The sequence below is a fragment of the Mustela erminea genome, chromosome 12, assembly GCF_009829155.1.
Source record: "Mustela erminea isolate mMusErm1 chromosome 12, mMusErm1.Pri, whole genome shotgun sequence".
Lineage (NCBI taxonomy): Eukaryota > Metazoa > Chordata > Mammalia > Carnivora > Mustelidae > Mustela > Mustela erminea.
In genome coordinates this window covers 35,003,071-35,021,558 of record NC_045625.1, presented here as the reverse complement: position 1 = coordinate 35,021,558, position 18,488 = coordinate 35,003,071, and the positions used below count along the sequence as shown (strand labels likewise).

General features: G+C 39.3%; 1 protein-coding gene across 4 annotated transcripts in view; it reads right to left on the bottom strand.

The window, feature by feature from the left end:
* Window positions 1-18,488, bottom strand: part of RNF38 (ring finger protein 38) — a 140,527-nt gene that overhangs the window by 67,976 nt on the left and 54,063 nt on the right. For all 4 annotated transcript variants that reach the window (XM_032306386.1, XM_032306387.1, XM_032306388.1 and 1 more), the window contains exon 2: window positions 1,279-1,349. In XM_032306386.1, coding sequence (XP_032162277.1) covers window positions 1,279-1,349 — 71 coding nt within the window. The remainder of the gene's footprint in view (window positions 1-1,278; window positions 1,350-18,488) is intronic.

Genomic DNA, 18,488 nt, shown 5'->3' with positions numbered 1-18,488 from the left:
AAAGTAAGTTAAAAGTTAAATCCATGCCTCTGGATTACTGTAATAATAAAAGAGACTCTGGAATGCTAAAAGCATACCTCTCTCTGTAAACAGACTGAAATCTGTCTGAGCAAAACTCACAAAGACAAAGAGATCAATGCACAGAACAAAGAAAGCCATTTGGAAAATCCCAATGACCAACCAACTTCTTGATCTAGCTCCAACAGGATGAGGGAGGAGGCTCTTGATTAAAACAGCAGAGAAAAGATCACTTGGATTGGTGTGCCTGGGAAAACTACCAAGGGAGTGATACATTCCTGCATGTAAGACACAGGAAATGGGAGGGAAGCCACTGGAAACTGATGATGGAAAAAACTAAATTTAAGCCCATCCAACATCAGCAGCCAGATGTTCCAAGTACCAAGCCCACATTAGTATCTACTCCAAGGGCTGGGCCATCAAGGGCGCTGATGAGTACTGGAAAGCCCCCAAGACCAGATTTCTTTAGAGAAGAAACAAAACACCAAAATGAAACAAAACTACCAACGGTTTAGACCTGATTTTAAAAACAAACCAAAAAAAGGGGGCCCAAAGCAGGTTTCTTTGGCATGAAACAAACAGGTTCTGTTCTCAATCCTCGCCATTAAATTGGGTTTTGGATATAGAGAAAAAAAGTATGAGAAGCATAAACAAACACAATCAACTACAAAAACAAACCAAACTGAAATGGCTAAGATATTTCAATCTACAAACAGACATAAATTCCTGAGATAATTAGCAGTGTTGGGAGCACCTGTTCATATACTAAGATAATCCTCTCAATCTGTGCAAGAAAAGAGGAAGCAGAGTGACGGAAACAAAGGGTAAAAAAATGAAGAGTTTATGGGGTGCCTGGGTGGCTCAGTGGGTTAAGCCTCTGCCTTCAGCTCAGGTCATGATCTCAGGGTCCTGGGATCGAGCCCCTCATCGGGCTCTCTGCTCAGCAGGGAGCCTGCTTCCCCCTCTCTCTGTGCCTGCCTCTCTGCCTACTTGTGGTCTCTCTTTCTCTCTGTCCAATAAAAATAAATAAAATCTTTTAAAAAAAGAAAATGAAGAGTTTATCAAGAGTCCAGCCCACCACCTCAAAATTATGCTCAAGTATTCTGGAACAGTCTAATAATATGACACATAAACCAGGAAGGCCCTGGATTTCAACATTGTACACACCCTCCTGGCCCTATGTCCACAGTTAAGCAAATGAATCCAACAATAAAGGGCAGCATGCATTTTCACCATGATAGACATCAACACAGACCTCACCTTGTCACTGTCATCATGACAAATGTGGTCGTGATGGATGGACTGGCACTGAAAAGAAGCACCAACACTACCTACAAGAAAAAGGGAGGAAAAGTTAAGATGCAGTAAGTCCTCACATTTAAACTGTTTTTCCAATTAAAGGTGCTTTTATATCTATTATCCCATCTAGTCCTCAACAATATTCACAAGTAGGCTGGATAGGGATTATTATTCACGCAGTTTAATTAAGCAAAACAAAACAGAGAGGTTGACTTGAACAAAGTAGGAGTCAGTGAAGTGGGTCTGAAACTAGCTCTCGTTGTTCAAACTCTTTATTCACCATTTTCTACTATACTGAGCAGTTTAGCTTTCAAAGGCCACCTAAATCAACATAACAGCTTTTAATAAGGCAAACCTTTCTAGAGGGCGCCTGGGTGGCTCAGCTGGTTAAGCAACTGCCTTCGGCTCAGGTCATGATCCTGAGTCTGGGGATGGATTCCCACATCGGGCTCCCAGCTCCACAGGGAGTCAGCTTCTCCCTCTAGGACCTTCTCCTCTTTCATGTGCTCTCTCTCTCTTTCTCACTCAAATACATAAATAAAATCTTAAAAAAGAAAGAAAGTAAGTAAGTTAAGAAAGATATATACCCCTCTTCAGACTACACAAACTTTCTCTGAGGAAAAAAGATTACCCTATAAATTCTTAGTATACAGATAATACAATCTAATACACAATCATATAAGATATAAGATTACAAATAAGTTACTGCCTTAAAAGTATGTATTTTAATAGACGTATTTGTTAATTTGAAGAACTATCTCCTAATAGTAACTGCTTTTAATAGCGATATTTCTAACTAATCGGAAAACAAATGTTTATTCAATAAATGATTAAAACAACTAATTAGTCATTTGAAAAAGTTTTGGTTCTTATGTCATACCATACAGAAAACGGTGGCTCAAAGATATAGGCAAATGTAAAAAAACAGGAAGTCAGTTTTAAAAGAAAGTGCAGACTAAAAAAAAAAGAAAAAAAGGAAAATAAGGACTTGAAATATAATCTTGGAGTAAGAAAACCCTTTTGAAAGATAGCCAAAACAAAAACTACAAATAAAAAGTTAGCCGGCATGACTATCTACCTCAGGTGAGCAAAATCCCTTCTCCTCAAGCATGAGAATTTGACTTAGGGATAATCCCTGTTAACCTGATTAAAACAATATGCCACATACGTGACTTGGGAACATTGCTTATGATTGAAATTGCCAAACTAGTAAGCTGCATCTGGACTAGAAGTACAACAGACACTTAGTAGGAAGTCAGGTTTTGAGCTTCTCTGGGTCTGGTGACATGTAATGAAGGCATGTCCCTTGCAGAGGATCCTGGAAACTATGCCTTTGGAGTTCTCTACAGCACCAAAATGTGCATAACATTTTTTTGAATTTAAATTTCCAAAAGAGCACTTTGGAGAATATGAACTGCTACATGGACTACTGCAAGGACTCCCACTATTTTTCTTTTTTTAAGATTTTATTTTTAAGTAATCTCTATATCCAGTGTGGGGCTTGAACTCAAAATGCCAAGATCAAGAGTCCCATGCTTTACCAACTGAGCAAGCCAGGTGCTCCCGGACTTTCACTATCTTACTTACAGTTTCTGTCCTAAATCCTCCTGAAGAAAGTGGTACCAAGTGAGACCTACGGTGGTTTTACCAGTCTGGTAAACCTAAGATATCCCAATGCTACCTACCATATTCTGTAAAATTTACCATGCCATCAATTCAGATGTCCAACTATTTCATGTGCAACTGAGAATGCTACCAACTAAACTTTGACACATTTTTAAAATATTAAACATTTTTTATTTCACACTTACTGAAGTAACTTTTAAAGGTAGATTTTTATTATATATTATTATTATGTGCTGATAAAAAGAAAATCCTGTCAGAATGGCTAAGATCAAAAACTCAAGAAATAACAAATGGTGAGGATGTGGGGGGAAAATCCTCATGCACTGTTGGTAGGAATGCAAGTTGGGACAGTCACTACAGAAACAGTATGGGGGCTCCTCAAAAAATTAAAAATAGGAGCACCTGGGTGGCTCAGTCAGTTAAGTGCCTGCCTTCAGCTCAGGTCATGATCTCAGGGTCCTAGAACTGAGCCCCATGTCTGGCTTCCCTGCTCAGCAGGGAGTCTGCTTCTCCCCCTCACTCTACCCCCTTCCCCTGGCCTGTGGGCTCTCTCTCAAATAACCAAATCTTTAAAATAAACAAACAAATAAAAACCTTCAACAGATATTACTCAAGATGGATCACAGAACTAAATGTAAAACACAAAATTATAAAACTTACAGAAGATAACAAAGGAGTAAATCCAAGAGACCTTAGGTTTAACAATCAGTTTTTAGGTACAACAACAAAAGCATAATCCATGAAAAAAAAAAAATTGGTAAGATGGACTTCGTTAAAATTAACTTCTGCTCTATGAAAGACGTTTAGAGAGTAAATGTACAAACAAAAAGCCAAAAATGGTAGAAAATATTTGCAAAATGCATGTCTGGTAAAGGACTGGTATCTAGAAGTATTCTAAGAACTCAAAACTTGGGATGCCTGAGTGGCTCAGCAGGTTGGGCCTCTGCCTTCGACTCACATCATGGTCTCAGGGTCCTAAGATGGAGTCCCACATCATCGGGCTCTCTGCTCAGTGGGCAGCCTGCTTCCCCCCACTCTCTGCCTGCCTCTCTGCCTACTTGTGCTCTCTCTCTCTGCCAAATTTAAAAAAAAAAAAAAAGAACTCAAAACTCAACAGTAAGAAAACATACAACCAATTTTAAAATGGGCAGGGTTTCTCTTTGACCCCTGGTCCCGAATATCAGAACTCAATCCTTCGCTACTACTGGAAAAAAGAAGCATCCGAGAAGTGAAAGAATGCACAAAACTACAGCTTCCCCTCCCCAGCTGTCCCTGCCCCATAAGACAAAGATGTAGACAGACTGCTCAAACTGAATTCCTGAAGAATAAAAACAGGTCTTAACACAGCTATGGGTAAGCTAACCAGAAGAAGTAGTACACAGCAGCAAAAGAAAAAAAAAGGGGGCCAATTTTTAAAACTTGAAAGAATCTAGTAGAGAATAAACCAAACATACTGTGTTAGTGACAGTGCTTACAATGAGTTTTCTGGTTCTTTTCAAAGGCATTTTACAAAATTATTATTCTGGCTCAAGAACCTACCCTGCCACCCATAGGCAGAGAAGGGGCCAGGGGGCCAAAATGACAGTATGCTTCCAGGCAGACTTGGCTTGTTCTTCCACCTGGTGGCCCATTCAATGTTGCGCTACCAACATTACAGTTCTCACTCTAGGTTCTTAACTTGGGACCCAAGACTTTTATGTGAACAAAATTTTATCTTTATTATTATTAATTTAATATCAAATAGAAAAATTCATTCTCTTACAAATCTAGCAACAAATCACAGTCATATTGACAGTATTCATGACTCCAATGGTAATAAAAACCACATATATTTTCATATAATAGTTGTTGCATGTACACTGAAATGTCACACATATCAATACTCTGAGGTTTTGTGATTTTTTTTTCCACACATACCACTATTTTGAATTTATGACAGCTACTAGGAACACTGCTAAAATATGTTACCTAAATGTATTAATAAAGAGGCAAATATACTTTTACTGCAAAGCTTTCATTGTTTTGACAACCATGTTCCAGCATAACTTATTTTCTTTGTAATCTCATGCATTTTACTTTATGCAATTAAAAAATATTCTCCTGGTAAGGGGCCTAATAAACTTCATCTGACTACCAAAGGAGTCCAAGACACACAACAAAAATAGTTAAAAATCCTACTTTAGCCAGCAAAAGTTGCTGGACCCAGAAGAACAAACCACATCAGGAACTTTGTAAGGGAAAAGAGACATGTAACATCCTGAGGGGAGTCAAAAAAAATATAGGAAGCTGAAGAGAAAAGAAATGAAGATTAGGGGCACCTGGGTGGATCAGCCAGTGGATCATCTGACTCTTGGTTTCAGTTCAGGTCACGATCTCAGCATTGTAGGATCAAGCACATCATCAGACTCCCCCCCTTAGTGGGGAGTCAGCTTAAGTTTCTCTCCCTCTGCTCACCACCCTCCCCCCAACTGCACAAGTGCACACACTCAATCACTCTCTAAAATCAATAAATCTTAAAAAAAAAAAAAAAAAACTGCTTCCCTCTCTCTCTCTCTCTCTGCCTGCCTCTCTGCCTACTGTGATCTCGCTCTGTCAAATAAATAAGTAAAATCTTTTAAGAAAAAAAAAACCTTTAAAAAAAATTCTTTAGAAAAAAAAAAAGGTGGGGCGCCTGGGTGGCTCAGTGGGTTAAGCCTCTGCCTTCGGCTCAGGTCACGATCCCAGGGCCCAGGGATCGAGCCCCGCATCAGGCTCTCTGCTCAGCGGGGAGCCTGCTTCCCCCTCTCTCTCTGCCTGCCTCTCTGCCTACTTGTGACCTCTCTGTCCATCAAATAAATAAATAAAAATCTTTAAAAAAAAAAAAAAAAGGAAAGAAATGAAGATTAAAGTCAGGGTATGAAGCCCAACATTTAGAACTAGGGGACATAAAAAGGTCAAAGGTGAAACAGTGAAATGAAATAGAGAAGTTTCAGAGCAACTGCCAAGAATGTGAGCTAGTGCTTTAATCCACAGAAGTAGGTAGTGATGTAAAGCAAAGACACTATTTGCCATGTTGCCAGAGACCACCACACTACCAGAGATCCATTAGTCAAGGTGGCCCTGGGTGGCTCAGTTGGTTAAGTGGCTGACTCTTGATCTCAGCTCAGCTCTTGATCTCAGGGTTGTGAGTTCAAGCCCTCCACTGAGCTCCTCAATGGGTGTGAAGCCAGAAAAAAAAAAAATCCAGTACTCAATTCTGAATCCTCATTTTTCTTGATCTATTCACAGCAACTGACTCACTTGATTCTACTCTCCTTGAAACCCTTTTCCTCATTTGGCCTCACGGAAGGAAACGTCCCACATTACTGACTGCCAACATCTCAGTCCTATTTGCTAGATTCTCTTCATCTCCCCAATTTCTATGGAATGTTCCAAAGATTAATCCTCCAACTTCACTTTTCTATCTGTATTTACTCCTTTTGTGATCCCAACTAGTCCCATGGCTAGATCCCCAAACCCTGACTCTCCCACCTCCCATGGCAAGGAAATCTAGATTTCTATATCCTTCTTTCTACTCAGTATCACTTAGATGTCTAACTAGCATCTCACACATAACTTGCTCAAAATTGAGCTCTTGATCTTCCCCTCCAAAATTACCCCTCCTCCAGTTTCAGTAAATGACAAAACTATTCACCAGCTACTCTGCCAAAACCCTTGGCATCATCCTCAACTCTTCTCTTTCACTCATATCCCACATTTGATCAATTAGCAAATCCTGTTGGCACTTTCAAAATATGCCTGAAAGACAACTACTTCATATATTCTCCACTGCTACTACCTAAGTTAAAGCCTAGACTGAAGCAATAGCTTAACTGGTCTCCTTAGCTCCACTCCTTCCCTATGAACTTTCCTTACATCCCCCAGCACCAAATCTGTTCTCTACACAATGGCATGAATGACCCTTTAAATGTTCAGACAGATCCTGTCATTCCTCCTCTGAAAACTTTGGTTCCTCCTCTCACACAAAATAAAATCCAAAGTCCTTATACCCTTATACCTAAACATCTACAAGGTCCCACATGACCTGACTAACCTATACCTGTCAGATCTTACCTCCCACCACAACTCCTTTCCTAAAAGGGGAAATTAAAACACAGTAAACACACACAGCAAATGATACTACAATGTAATACACTTAAAACACTGCCAAAGACCACTGTTCTTTGTAGGCAGTAAAATGGCTTTAGTCCCAGGCCTATCCAGAACTCACATTCCCCTTTGTTGACACTCAACATGATTTTCCAAATGACAAGTTCTCAAAAGGATATCTGGAATGTAAGTGAGACTCTTCTACACACTGCTTCGGGGAGATGGGGAGGTTATACTGAGTTTGTGAAATACAACAATCTTCTTATAGAAACATCAGCAGAAAAACACTGTTGAGACATAAGCATACTCCTTGAAATTTGGACATAAAAAACAAGACACATTAAACCACGAAACTACACAGACTTGGGTGAAGGATGCACTTATCTTGAAAGGTGGGTAGCTCTTTAAGTTGTAATAAAAGTGTGGCATTTTGAGCACTGTGAGGATTATTCCTCAGTGCATACATCTGAGATGGGGGTTTGCATTATTTAATGCAGAAATATAAAGTGGGCTCCTCTTAAAACTTCCTATTCTCAATAGCTAGCTGCCTGTCACCTCAGAAATGAAGATTTGAGGGTTTTAATTAAAACAGAGGTTTCAAAGTCAAAGGGATGAAAAATACAACACAAAGAATATAGTTAGTGGCATTGTAACAGCATTGTATGGTGAGAGATGGTAGCTACACTTGTGAGCAGAGCATAGCACAGAGACTTGTCAAATCATTAAATTATATACCTGGAACTAAGTCAATGTATGTCAACTGTACTTCAATAAAAATATTAGTAAAATGTGCACTTGTTTAGATTTTTATTCATAAAGAATTTTCCAGATCTAATACTTTATGCTGAGAGGGATATTTCTAAAAACTACTTTTGGAGTACCTGGGTGGCTCAGTCCATTAAGTGTCCCACTCTGGATTTCAGCTCAGGTCGTGATCTCAGCATTGCGAGATCAAGCCTAGAATCAGGCTACAAGGTGGGTGTGGAGCTTGTTTATTATTCCCTCTCTCCCTCTACCTCTGCCCCTCCCCCCAAATAGGTAAAAATTACTCTTGAATTTATTAATGTATTCATTTGCCAACAAGGAACTAACCTATGGTCAAAGCCTAACAGTTTAAAATAAAAAATAAAGTATTTTTCTTTTAATAAATAGCTAAAATATGCTTTCAAAATGAAACAAAAATGGGGGCTCCTGGGTGGCTCAGTTGGTTAAGCAACCGACTCTTAATTTCAGCTCAGATCATTATTTCAGGGCCATTTCAGGGTCAGGGGATTGAGCCCTGTGTTGACTCCACCCTCAGAAGGAAGTCCACTGGAGATTCTCTCCCTCTCCCACTGCCCCCCTCTTAATGTGCTCTCACTCTCTCCCTCTCAAATACATCAATCTCTCAAAAAATTGAACAAAAATAAAATATAAAAAGTTGAACAAAAGACAAAACTAAATAAAATAATAATGAAGGTCTGAGGCAGGTCCAAATTGGCAGAGGAATAGGAGACCTTAGTTTCTTCTGGTCCCAGGAAATCAGCTAGATAGCTATCAACTCATTCTGAATACCTGTGAACTCAACTAGCAATCTAAGAAAATAGCTGCAACTCTGCAAACAGAAAAGCGACCACATTCTGCAAGGTAGGAGGTGTGGAGAAGTGAATCCCTGGCGATAAATGGGAAGATAAACTGCAGAGGAAAGGAGCCTCCATCAGCTGGCACTAGAAAATGATACAGCAGGAGAGCACAAAATCAGAACTCTCAGAACTGCTCCAGTGAGGCAAGTAGCTGCCAGAAAGGCACTCAGGAACAAAGCAGGGACGAAAACCTAGGTGGGACAGTGTGGTCTAAAGATACTCAGGGTCACAGGAAGACTGGGGATACCTGGGTGCAACAGAGTTCCCAGGCATTGGAGGCAGGAAGCGTGCTGTAATCTGCAAGCCCAGAAATGGGCTCCCAGCTCAGGGTTGCCATAAACCACAAACCGTGGTATGGTCAGTGGGTGGACTGCACTTTGAGCAGGGGCCCAGCAAGCAGCAGAACCCTCGAAACCCCCCTTTCCTCCCCTGGGAGGAGCTGTGCAGGAGTGCGCCAAAGGAGTCTATAGCGGTTGAAGACTCAACAGGGGGTCCTGTGTGTGAGACAGAAACACTGGTCACAGGCTGGGTGAGCACGGAGTGTGGACAGAGACCAGGGAGACAGGAATGACTGACTTTTCTCTGAGGGCATACTGAAGAGTAGGGCCCCAAGATTTCACCTGCCGGCTGGAGATTGGGAAGCTGCCATTTTCATTCTGATCTTCTAAAGCTGTGCGGAAAGCCTTCAGGGAACAAAAGCCACAAAGAGCAAACCGGAACAGATTACTTAGCCTGGGCCCTTGGCAACAGTGTACAGTCCGGAGAATCAGACATGCCCCTCCCCAAGATGATCAGCAAGAACATCCAGCTAAGACCAAGCTTACCAATCACTGAGAATTGCAAAACTCTATCGCTAGGGGAAAATAGCATATAGAATTCATGTTTCCCCCCCCATGATTCTTTGTCTCTCAATGTTTTTTCCTTTTTCCTTGTTCAACCAGTTTCTTCATCAACTTTTTTTAATCTTTTTTAAATTTTCATTTTTATAGTTATAATCTATCCTTCCACTGTATTTAATTTAATTTTGTATATATCTAAGTTTTCTTTCTTTATAATTTTGGGATACAAGTTCTTCTAAAAGACCAGTTATACACCCAAAATCTAGTGTATTGCTCTATTCTCTTCACCTGTATGATCATATTCTTTTATTTTTCCCCTTCATTTTCTGTTTTTTGTTTTGTTTCGTTAAAGTCTTTTTAAATTTTTATCTTTAGAGTTATACTCTACCCTTTCAATGTATTTTTTTAATTTATTTATTTTTTTCAGTGTAACAGTATTCATTGTTTTTGCACCACACCCAGTGCTCCATGCAATTCGTGCCCTCTCTAATACCCACCACCTGGTTCCCCCAGCCTCCCACCCCCAACCCCTTCAAAACCTTCAGATTGTTTTTCAGAGTCCATAGTCTCTCATGGTTGACCTCCCCTTCCAATTTCCCTCAACTCCCTTCTCCTCTCCATCTCCCCTTGTCCTCCATGCTATTTGTTATGCTCCACAAATAAGTGAAACCATATGATAATTGACTTTCTCTGCTTGACTTATTTCACTCAGCATAATCTCTTCCAGTCCTGTCCATGTTGCTACAAAAGTTGGGTATTCATCCTTTCTGATGGAGGCATAATACTCCATAGTGTATATGGACCACATCTTCTTTATCCATTCGTCCACTGAAGGGCATCTTGGTTCTTTCCACAGTTGGGCGACCGTGGCCATTGCTGCTATAAACATTGGGGTACATATGGCCCTTCTTTTCACTACATGTATCTTTGGGGTAAATACCCAGTAGTGCAATTGCCTTTCAATGTATTTTATTTTTATATTTTGTATTTTGTATATATAGGTTTTTCTTTCTTTACAATTTTGAGGTGTAGTTTCTTCTTTAAAAAAAAAAAAAAAAACACAACCAAAATACATCAGGATATAGTATATTGCCCTGCTCTGTCCAACTGTCTGTCTATATTCCTTTTTCTTCCTTTCTTTTTCGTCTTTTACTTTTCATTTACAGCTACATTCTATCCTTTCACTGTATTTAATTTTATTTTTGCATATGTAAGTTTCTCTTTCTTTATAATTTTGAGATCCAGTTTTCTAACAAACGGACCAACATACACACTCCTGTGTGTATCCATACCCACATACCAATACACATGTCCAGTGTATTGCTCTATTCTGTCCAGGTGTCTGATTATATTATCTTTTTTTAAGCAGCAAGAAGTGTGCTGGGCCCATATTATCTTTTTTATTTTTTTTATATTTTATTCTTTGGTTTCATGACTCTTCTGATTTGTTTAGTGTATATTCCTCTGGGGTTCTTGTTGCCGTTATATTCTTTGGTTCTCTCATTCATCTATTCATCTCTGGATAGAATGACAAGGTAAAAAAAACTCACCTTAAAAAAGAGAACAAGAGGGACGCCTGGGTGCTCAGTGGGTTAAACTCCTGCCTTTGACTCAGGATCAAGTCCCGGCTCAGGAGGGAGCAGGCTTCTCCCTCTCCTCCCTGCTCCTGCTCTCTCTCACTATTCTCTCTCTCCAATAAATAAATAAAAATATTTAAAAAAAAAAAAAAAAAGAACAAGACACAGTACACTACCAGTAACCTAATCGATACGGGTATAAGATGGCATAAAATGTCAGAACTAGAGTTCAGACTAATGGTTATAAAGATACCACCTGGGCTTGAAAACAGCACAGAAGACACCAGAGAATCCCCTTCTGGAGAAATAAAAGAACCAAAATCTAATCAAGTCAAAATCAAAAGGTTATTAACGAGATGCAATAAAAATGGAGACCCTAACTCCTAGGATAAATGAGGCAGGAGAATTAGTGATATAGAAGACAACATGATTAAGATTAAAGAAGCTGAGAGGGATGCCTGGGTGGCTCAGTCAGTTAAGTAGCTGCTTTTGGCTCAGGTCATGATCCCGGGGTCCCGGGATCGAGTCCCGCATTGGGCTCCTTTCTCGGCGGGGAGCCTGCTTCCCTCTCTCTCTCTCTGCCTCTGCCTGCCTCTCTGCCTACTTGTGATCTCTGCCTGTCAAATAAATAAATAAAATCTTTTTAAAAAAAAAAAAGCAACTGAGAAAAAGAAAGATAAACCACTGGACAACAAGAGGAGAATTCGAGAGATAAGTGATACCATAAAAGAGAAACAATATTAGAATAATTGGGACCCCAGAAGAGGAGGAAAGAAAGGGGGTGCCAAAGGTATACTGGAGCAAATTACAGCCAAGAACTTCCCTATTCTGGTGAAGGAAACAGACATCCATGTCCAGAGAACCCCTCTCAAAAATCTGTAAAAATAGGTCAAACCAAAATATATTATAGTGAAACTCCCAAAATCTCAGAGACAAAAAGCTCAGGGTGCAAAAGGTCCATAACCTGTAAGAGTAGAAACATGAGACTGGCAGCAGACCTATCCACAGAGACCTGGCAGGTCATAAAGGACTGGCATAATATATTCAGGGTGCTAAATGAGAAATATATGCAACCAAGAATACTTTATCCAGCTAGGATATCATTCAAAATAGAAGGAGAGATAAAAAGCTTCCAGGAAAAACAGAAGCTAAAAGAATTTGTGATCACCAAAACAGCCCTACAAGAAATATTAAAAGGGATCCTCTAAACAAAGAGAGAGCCCCAAAACAAACATAGACCAGAAAGGAAAAGAGACAAGAGACAATAACAGTGACTTTACAGGTAATACAATGGCATCAAATTCCTATCTTTCAATAGTTACTCTGAATGTAAATGAGCTAAATGCCCCAAACAAAACACACAAGGTATCAGACTGGATAAAAAGTAAGACCCATCAATATGCTGTCAATATGCTGTCTGCAAGAGACTCATCTGAGACCCAAAGACACACCAATTTTAAGGTGAGGGGGGTGGAAAACCATTTATCATGCTAAAGGACATCGAAAGAAAGCTGGGCTGGCAATCCTTATATCAGACAAATTAGATTTTAAACCAAGACTGTAATAAGAAATGAGGAAGGGCACTGTATCATACTTAGAGAGTCTATCCAACAAGAAGATCTAACAATTGTAAATATTTATGCCCCTAACGGGAGCAGCCAATTATATAAAGCAATTAACAACAAAATTAAAGAAACACATCGATAATAATACACTAACAGTGGGGGACTTTAACACCCCCATCAATGCAATAACACCCCCATCAATGCAATGGACAGATCACCAACGCAGAAGATCAACAAGGTTCTGAAACAAGGGCTTTGATTAACACACTGGACCAGATGGACTTCACAGATATATTCAGAACATTCCACCCTAAAGCACATTCTTCTCTGGTGCACATGGAATAGTTCCAGAATAGATCATATCCTGGGTCACAAATCAGGTCTCAACCAGTACCAATAGATTAGGATTCTTCCCTACATATTTTTCAGACTACAATGCTTTGAAACTGGAACTCAATCACAAGAGGAAATTTGGAAAGAACTCAAATACATAAAGGCTAAAGAGCATCCTATTAAAGAATGAATGGGTCAACCAGGAAATTAAAGAATTTAAAAATTCATGGGAACAAATGAAAAGGAAAACACAACTGTTCAAAACCTTTGGGAAAGGTTTAGGAAAGGCAGTCCTAAAAGGGAAGTATATAGCAATACAAGCCTTTCTCAAGAAACAAAAAAGGTCTCAAATACACAACGAAACCTTACACTTAATAGGAGCAGAGAAAGAACGGAAACTAAAGCCTAAAGCCAGAAGGAGAAGAGAAATAATAAAGATTAGAGCAGAAACCAGTGAAACAGAAACCAAAAGAATAGAACAGATCAACGAGGGACGCCTGGGTGGCTCAGCTGGTTGGACAACTGCCTTCGGCTCAGGTCATGATCTCGGAGTCCCGGGATCGAGTCCCGCATCGGGCTCCCAGCTCCACAGGGAGTCTGCTTCTCTCTCTCCCTTCTCCTCACTCATGCTCTCTCTCCCTGACTCTCTCTCAAATAAATAAATAAAATCTTAAAAAAAAAAAAAAAAAAAAAAAGAACAGATCAACGAAGCTGGGAGGAGGAGAAATCACAAGCAACACTGAAGAAATACGAACAATTATAAGAACATATTATGATATATGGCTCTGTCAGTTAAGCAACTGACTTCAGCTCAGGTTATGATCTCAGGGACCTGGGATAAAACCTTGTATGAGGCTCCTTGCTCTGCAGGGGACCTGCTTCTCCCCCTCTGCCTGCCACTCTGCTTGCTCTCTCACTCTCTCTCTGACAAATAAAATCTTTAAAAAACAAAATATATATATATATATATCTCCAACAAATTAGACAATCTGGAAGAAATGGATCCATTCCTAGAGATGTATAAAATACCAAAACTGAACAAGGAAGGGGGCGCTTGGGTGGCTCAGTCATTAAGCATCTGCCTTTGGTTCAGGTCATGATCGCAGGGTCCTAAGATCAAGACCCACATTGGGCTCCCTTCTCAGCAAGAAGCCTACTATCCTTCTCCCATTCCCTCTGTTTGTGTTCCTGTTCTGCTGTCTGTCTCTCACACAGTCAAATAAATAAAATCCTTAAAAAAAAAAAAAAAAAAAAAAAAACCTGAACCATGAAGAAACAGAAAACCTGAACAGACCCATAACAGGCAAGGAAATTGAAGCAGTCATCAAAAATCTCCCAACAAACAAGAGCCCAGGGCCAGATGGCTTCCCAGGGGAATTCTACCAAACATTTAAAGAAGGCTTAATACCTATTCTTCTGAAACTGTTCCAAAAAATAGAAATGGAAGGAAAACTTCCAAACTCATTTTATGAGGCCAGCATTATCTTGATCCCCAAATCAAAGACCCCACCAAAAAGAGGAATGACAGACCAATATCCCTGATGAACATGGATGCAAAAAATCTCACCAAAATCCTAGCCAAGAGGATCCAACAGTACATTAAAAGGATTATTCACCATGGGGGCGGGGGTGGCGGATTCCTGGGCTGCAAGACTGGTTCAACATTTGCAAATCAACCAATGTGATACAACACATTAAAAAAAGAAAGGACAAGAACCATGTGATACTCTCAATAGATGCAGAAAAAGCATCTGACAAAGTACAGCATTCTTTCCTGATCAAAAGTCTTCATAGTATAGGGACAGAGGGAACATACCTCAATATCATAAAAGCCATCTATGAAAAACCCACAGTGAATATCATTCTCAATGGGGAAAAACTGAGAGCTTTCCCCTAAGATCAGGAACACGGCAGGGATGTCCACTATCACCATTACTGTTCAACATAGTACTAGAAGTCTTAGCCTCAGCAATCAGACAACAAAAAGAAATAAAAGGCATCTGAATCGGCAAAGAAGTCGTCCAACTCTCACTTTTTGCAGATGATATGATACTTTATGTGGAGAACCCAAAATACTCCACCCCAAAACTGCTAGAACTCACACAGGAATTCAGTAAAGTGGCAGAATATAAAAAAAATCAATGCAGAGAAATCAGTTCCATTTCTACACATCAACAACGAGACAGAAGAAAGAAATTAAGGAGTCGATGCCATTTACAACTGCACCCAAAACCATAAGATGCCTAGGAATAAATTTAACCAAAGGGGCAAATAATCTGAATTCAGAAAACTACAGAATACTCATGAAGGAAACTGAGAAAGACATAAAGAAATGGAAAAACATACCATGCTCATGGAATGGAAGAACAAATATTGGGAAAATGTCTATGCTACCTAGAGCAATCTAGACATTTAATGCAATCCCTATCAAAATATCATCAAGTTTTTTCCCAGCTCAAATAATCCTAAAATTTTATGGATCCAGAAAAGCCCCCGAACAGCCAGAGGAATGATGAAAAAGAAAATGCTGCTGGCATCACAATTCCGGACTTCAAGCTCTATTACAAAGCTGTAATCATCAAGACAGTAGGTACTGGCAGAAAAACAGACATACATATCAGTAGAACAGAACAGAGAACTCAGAAATGGACCCTCAATTCTATGGTTAACTAATCTTCGACAAAGCAAGAAAGTATATCCAGTGGAAAAAATTGTCTCTTCAACAAAAGGCATTGGGAAAACTGGACAGCCACATGCAAAAGAATGAAACTGGACCATTTCCTTACACCACACTCAAAAATAGATTCAAAATGAATGAAAGGCCTAATTGTGAAACAGGAATCCATCAAAATCCTAAAGGAGAACACATCCAGCAACCTCTTCCACCACAGCTGCAGCAACTTCTTCCTAGACACGTTGCCAAAGGCAAGAGAATCAAGGGCAAAAATGAACTACTGGGACTTCATCAAGATAAAAGGCCTCTCTGCATAGCAAAGTAAACAGTTTACAAAACCAAGAGACAGCTGACAGAATGGAAGAAGATATTTGCAAATGATATATCAGATAAAGGGCTAGTATCCAAAATCTCTAAGAACTCACCGAACTCAACACCCAAGGAACAAATAATTCAATCAAGAAATGGGCAGAAGACAGAACAGACATTTCTGCAAAGAAGACAACCAGAGAATTCAAGGAGCACCCTCACGACCATGAACAGCATTCTTGAGGTGAACTATCCCCTTTTCTTCTTTCTCCTTTTGAGACCCTGTTCACAAAAATAGCTTGGTGGCAACTGTTAAGACACTCTGCTCTAAGAATCAATTGTTAGCATACGTGTACAGACAAAATATTTTTACTCCACTCCTTTTGCTAATAAGATCCAGTCCAAACCCGTGATGGTTTCTGAGAAAAGTACCTTGGAGAAGACAGCTGAGACCAACCTATAAACAGTTTACATTGCTTTTAGATCCTTTAGGACACTGGAATAGGTCCCTGCACATAGGAGATATTCTACACGTGTATAACTGCTGGTTCTGAAGTTCTGAAATCTGGTCCTGTTTTGTAAAGGCATTAACAGCCCTTTTAAATCAGTCTTTTGAAAACTTAAAGTAGCCTACCAGCCACCACAATCCAAATAATTGATACAGATGCTAAAAATCATCTGAACTCAATCAGTAATATAAAAAAAATCAATAATATAAAACTTAGCATGTATCTTTGTTCATCCTACATGAAGAGTGACAAGTAGACTTTAAAAAAAAAAAAATCCATCCCCAAGAATCCTGCTTGTACTTTAAGTTTTATTATTTATTTTTAGAAATGTCTACAACCTTCAAACTCACAACCCTGAGATCAAGACTCACATGCTAGGCGCTTCTCCTGCTTATACCTCTAAAGTAACTGTCACTACAATTACTGTCTAAGAGACACACTCAGCACTAAAGTCTAATTTTTTTGTTTGTGCTCCCATTTACTGTTCTTTTAGGATCTTTTCCTTTCACTCTAGCAGAATTTTAAGTGCCTGATTTTTATAGCATGACATGAAAACATACTGCATCTTACCCAATACTTGGCCCAGAGGTTGCTAAATTTTGGAAGACGATGTCTCTGGGTTTTAATCACATCACTCACAATAGCCTTCACAATTACTACTGGGATAGCGGATTCCTGGCACAGCGGCAAAGAAATATACTAAGAGACTTCTGAGTCTTAACAACCAACTAACAATGTCTGTTTTCTGCTCCAAAGATTCAAGTACCCAACTGTTTAAACCCAACTTTATTTATTCACCTATTCTCAATGTTGTAAGCATTCTCCAAGTGAACTTAACAACAAAACAGACTGCACTGTTTTTAGAAATCTTACTTAAATCTTACTACGGCTCTATCAGATGATATACTTTAAGACATTATTAATGTTAGGTAAATAACAAGTGAAGAAAAATCTTACTCTGTGAGGATCAGCTGCCTATTTACTATTACAGTAAGATCTTACTGTTACTTCTAGCTAAGTAGAGCAGAAAATTAAATTTCAGTCTCGGGTTGTTTTACACAGGTTTATTGAGATACAACTCATATACCATAAAATTCATTCATAAAAGTATAAAATTAATTTTTTAGTATATTCATAAAGCTATGCAACCATCATCACAATCAATTTTAGAACATTTTCTGTGAAAAGAAATCCAAGGCTATTACCTCATTTTCTCCCTCTACAAGCGCCTGACAACCACTAATCTAATTTGTGTATATGCCCACTCCAGACATTTCTTGTAAGTGGGATCATTAAGCAGGTGGCCTTTGTAATGGATTTTCACCTAGCACCTTGTTTGCAAGCTCCACCCATATTCAGAACGTATAACTCATTCCTTTTTATAAAAATAATATTCCTGTGTATGGATAACCATACTTTGCTCATCCATTTATCAACTGATGGGTTATACAGGTTATTTCCACTTCAGTAATATTATGAATAACGCTATTATAACATTCTTATTTAAGCTTCTGTGTGGATGTTTCTTTTTGTTTCTCTTGAGTAGAACTGCTGGATCATATGGTACCTCTACTCAACCTTTTAAGAAACTGACAAAGTGTTTCCCAAAGTGGCTGCCATCACACTGCAATTCTACCAGTAGTATGTAAGGATTCCTCTGGTTGTTTCTTTTTTTTTTTTTTTTTTTTTTTTAAAGATTTATTTATTTATTTGACAGAGAGAAATAACAAGTAGATGGAGAGGCAAGCAGAGAGACAGAGAGGGAAGCAGGCTCCCTGCTGAGCAGAGAGCCCGATGCGGGCCTCGATCCCAGGACCCTGAGATCATGACCTGAGCCAAAGGCAGCGGCTTAACCCACTGAGCCACCCAGGCGCCCTCCTCTGGTTGTTTCTTGAGTAGAAGGACCACTGAAGCCAAGCCTAGACACAGCTGAGTCATTTACTGAAAAATGAGATCTTAAGCAAGTCATTTAACAAATCATATGCCTCC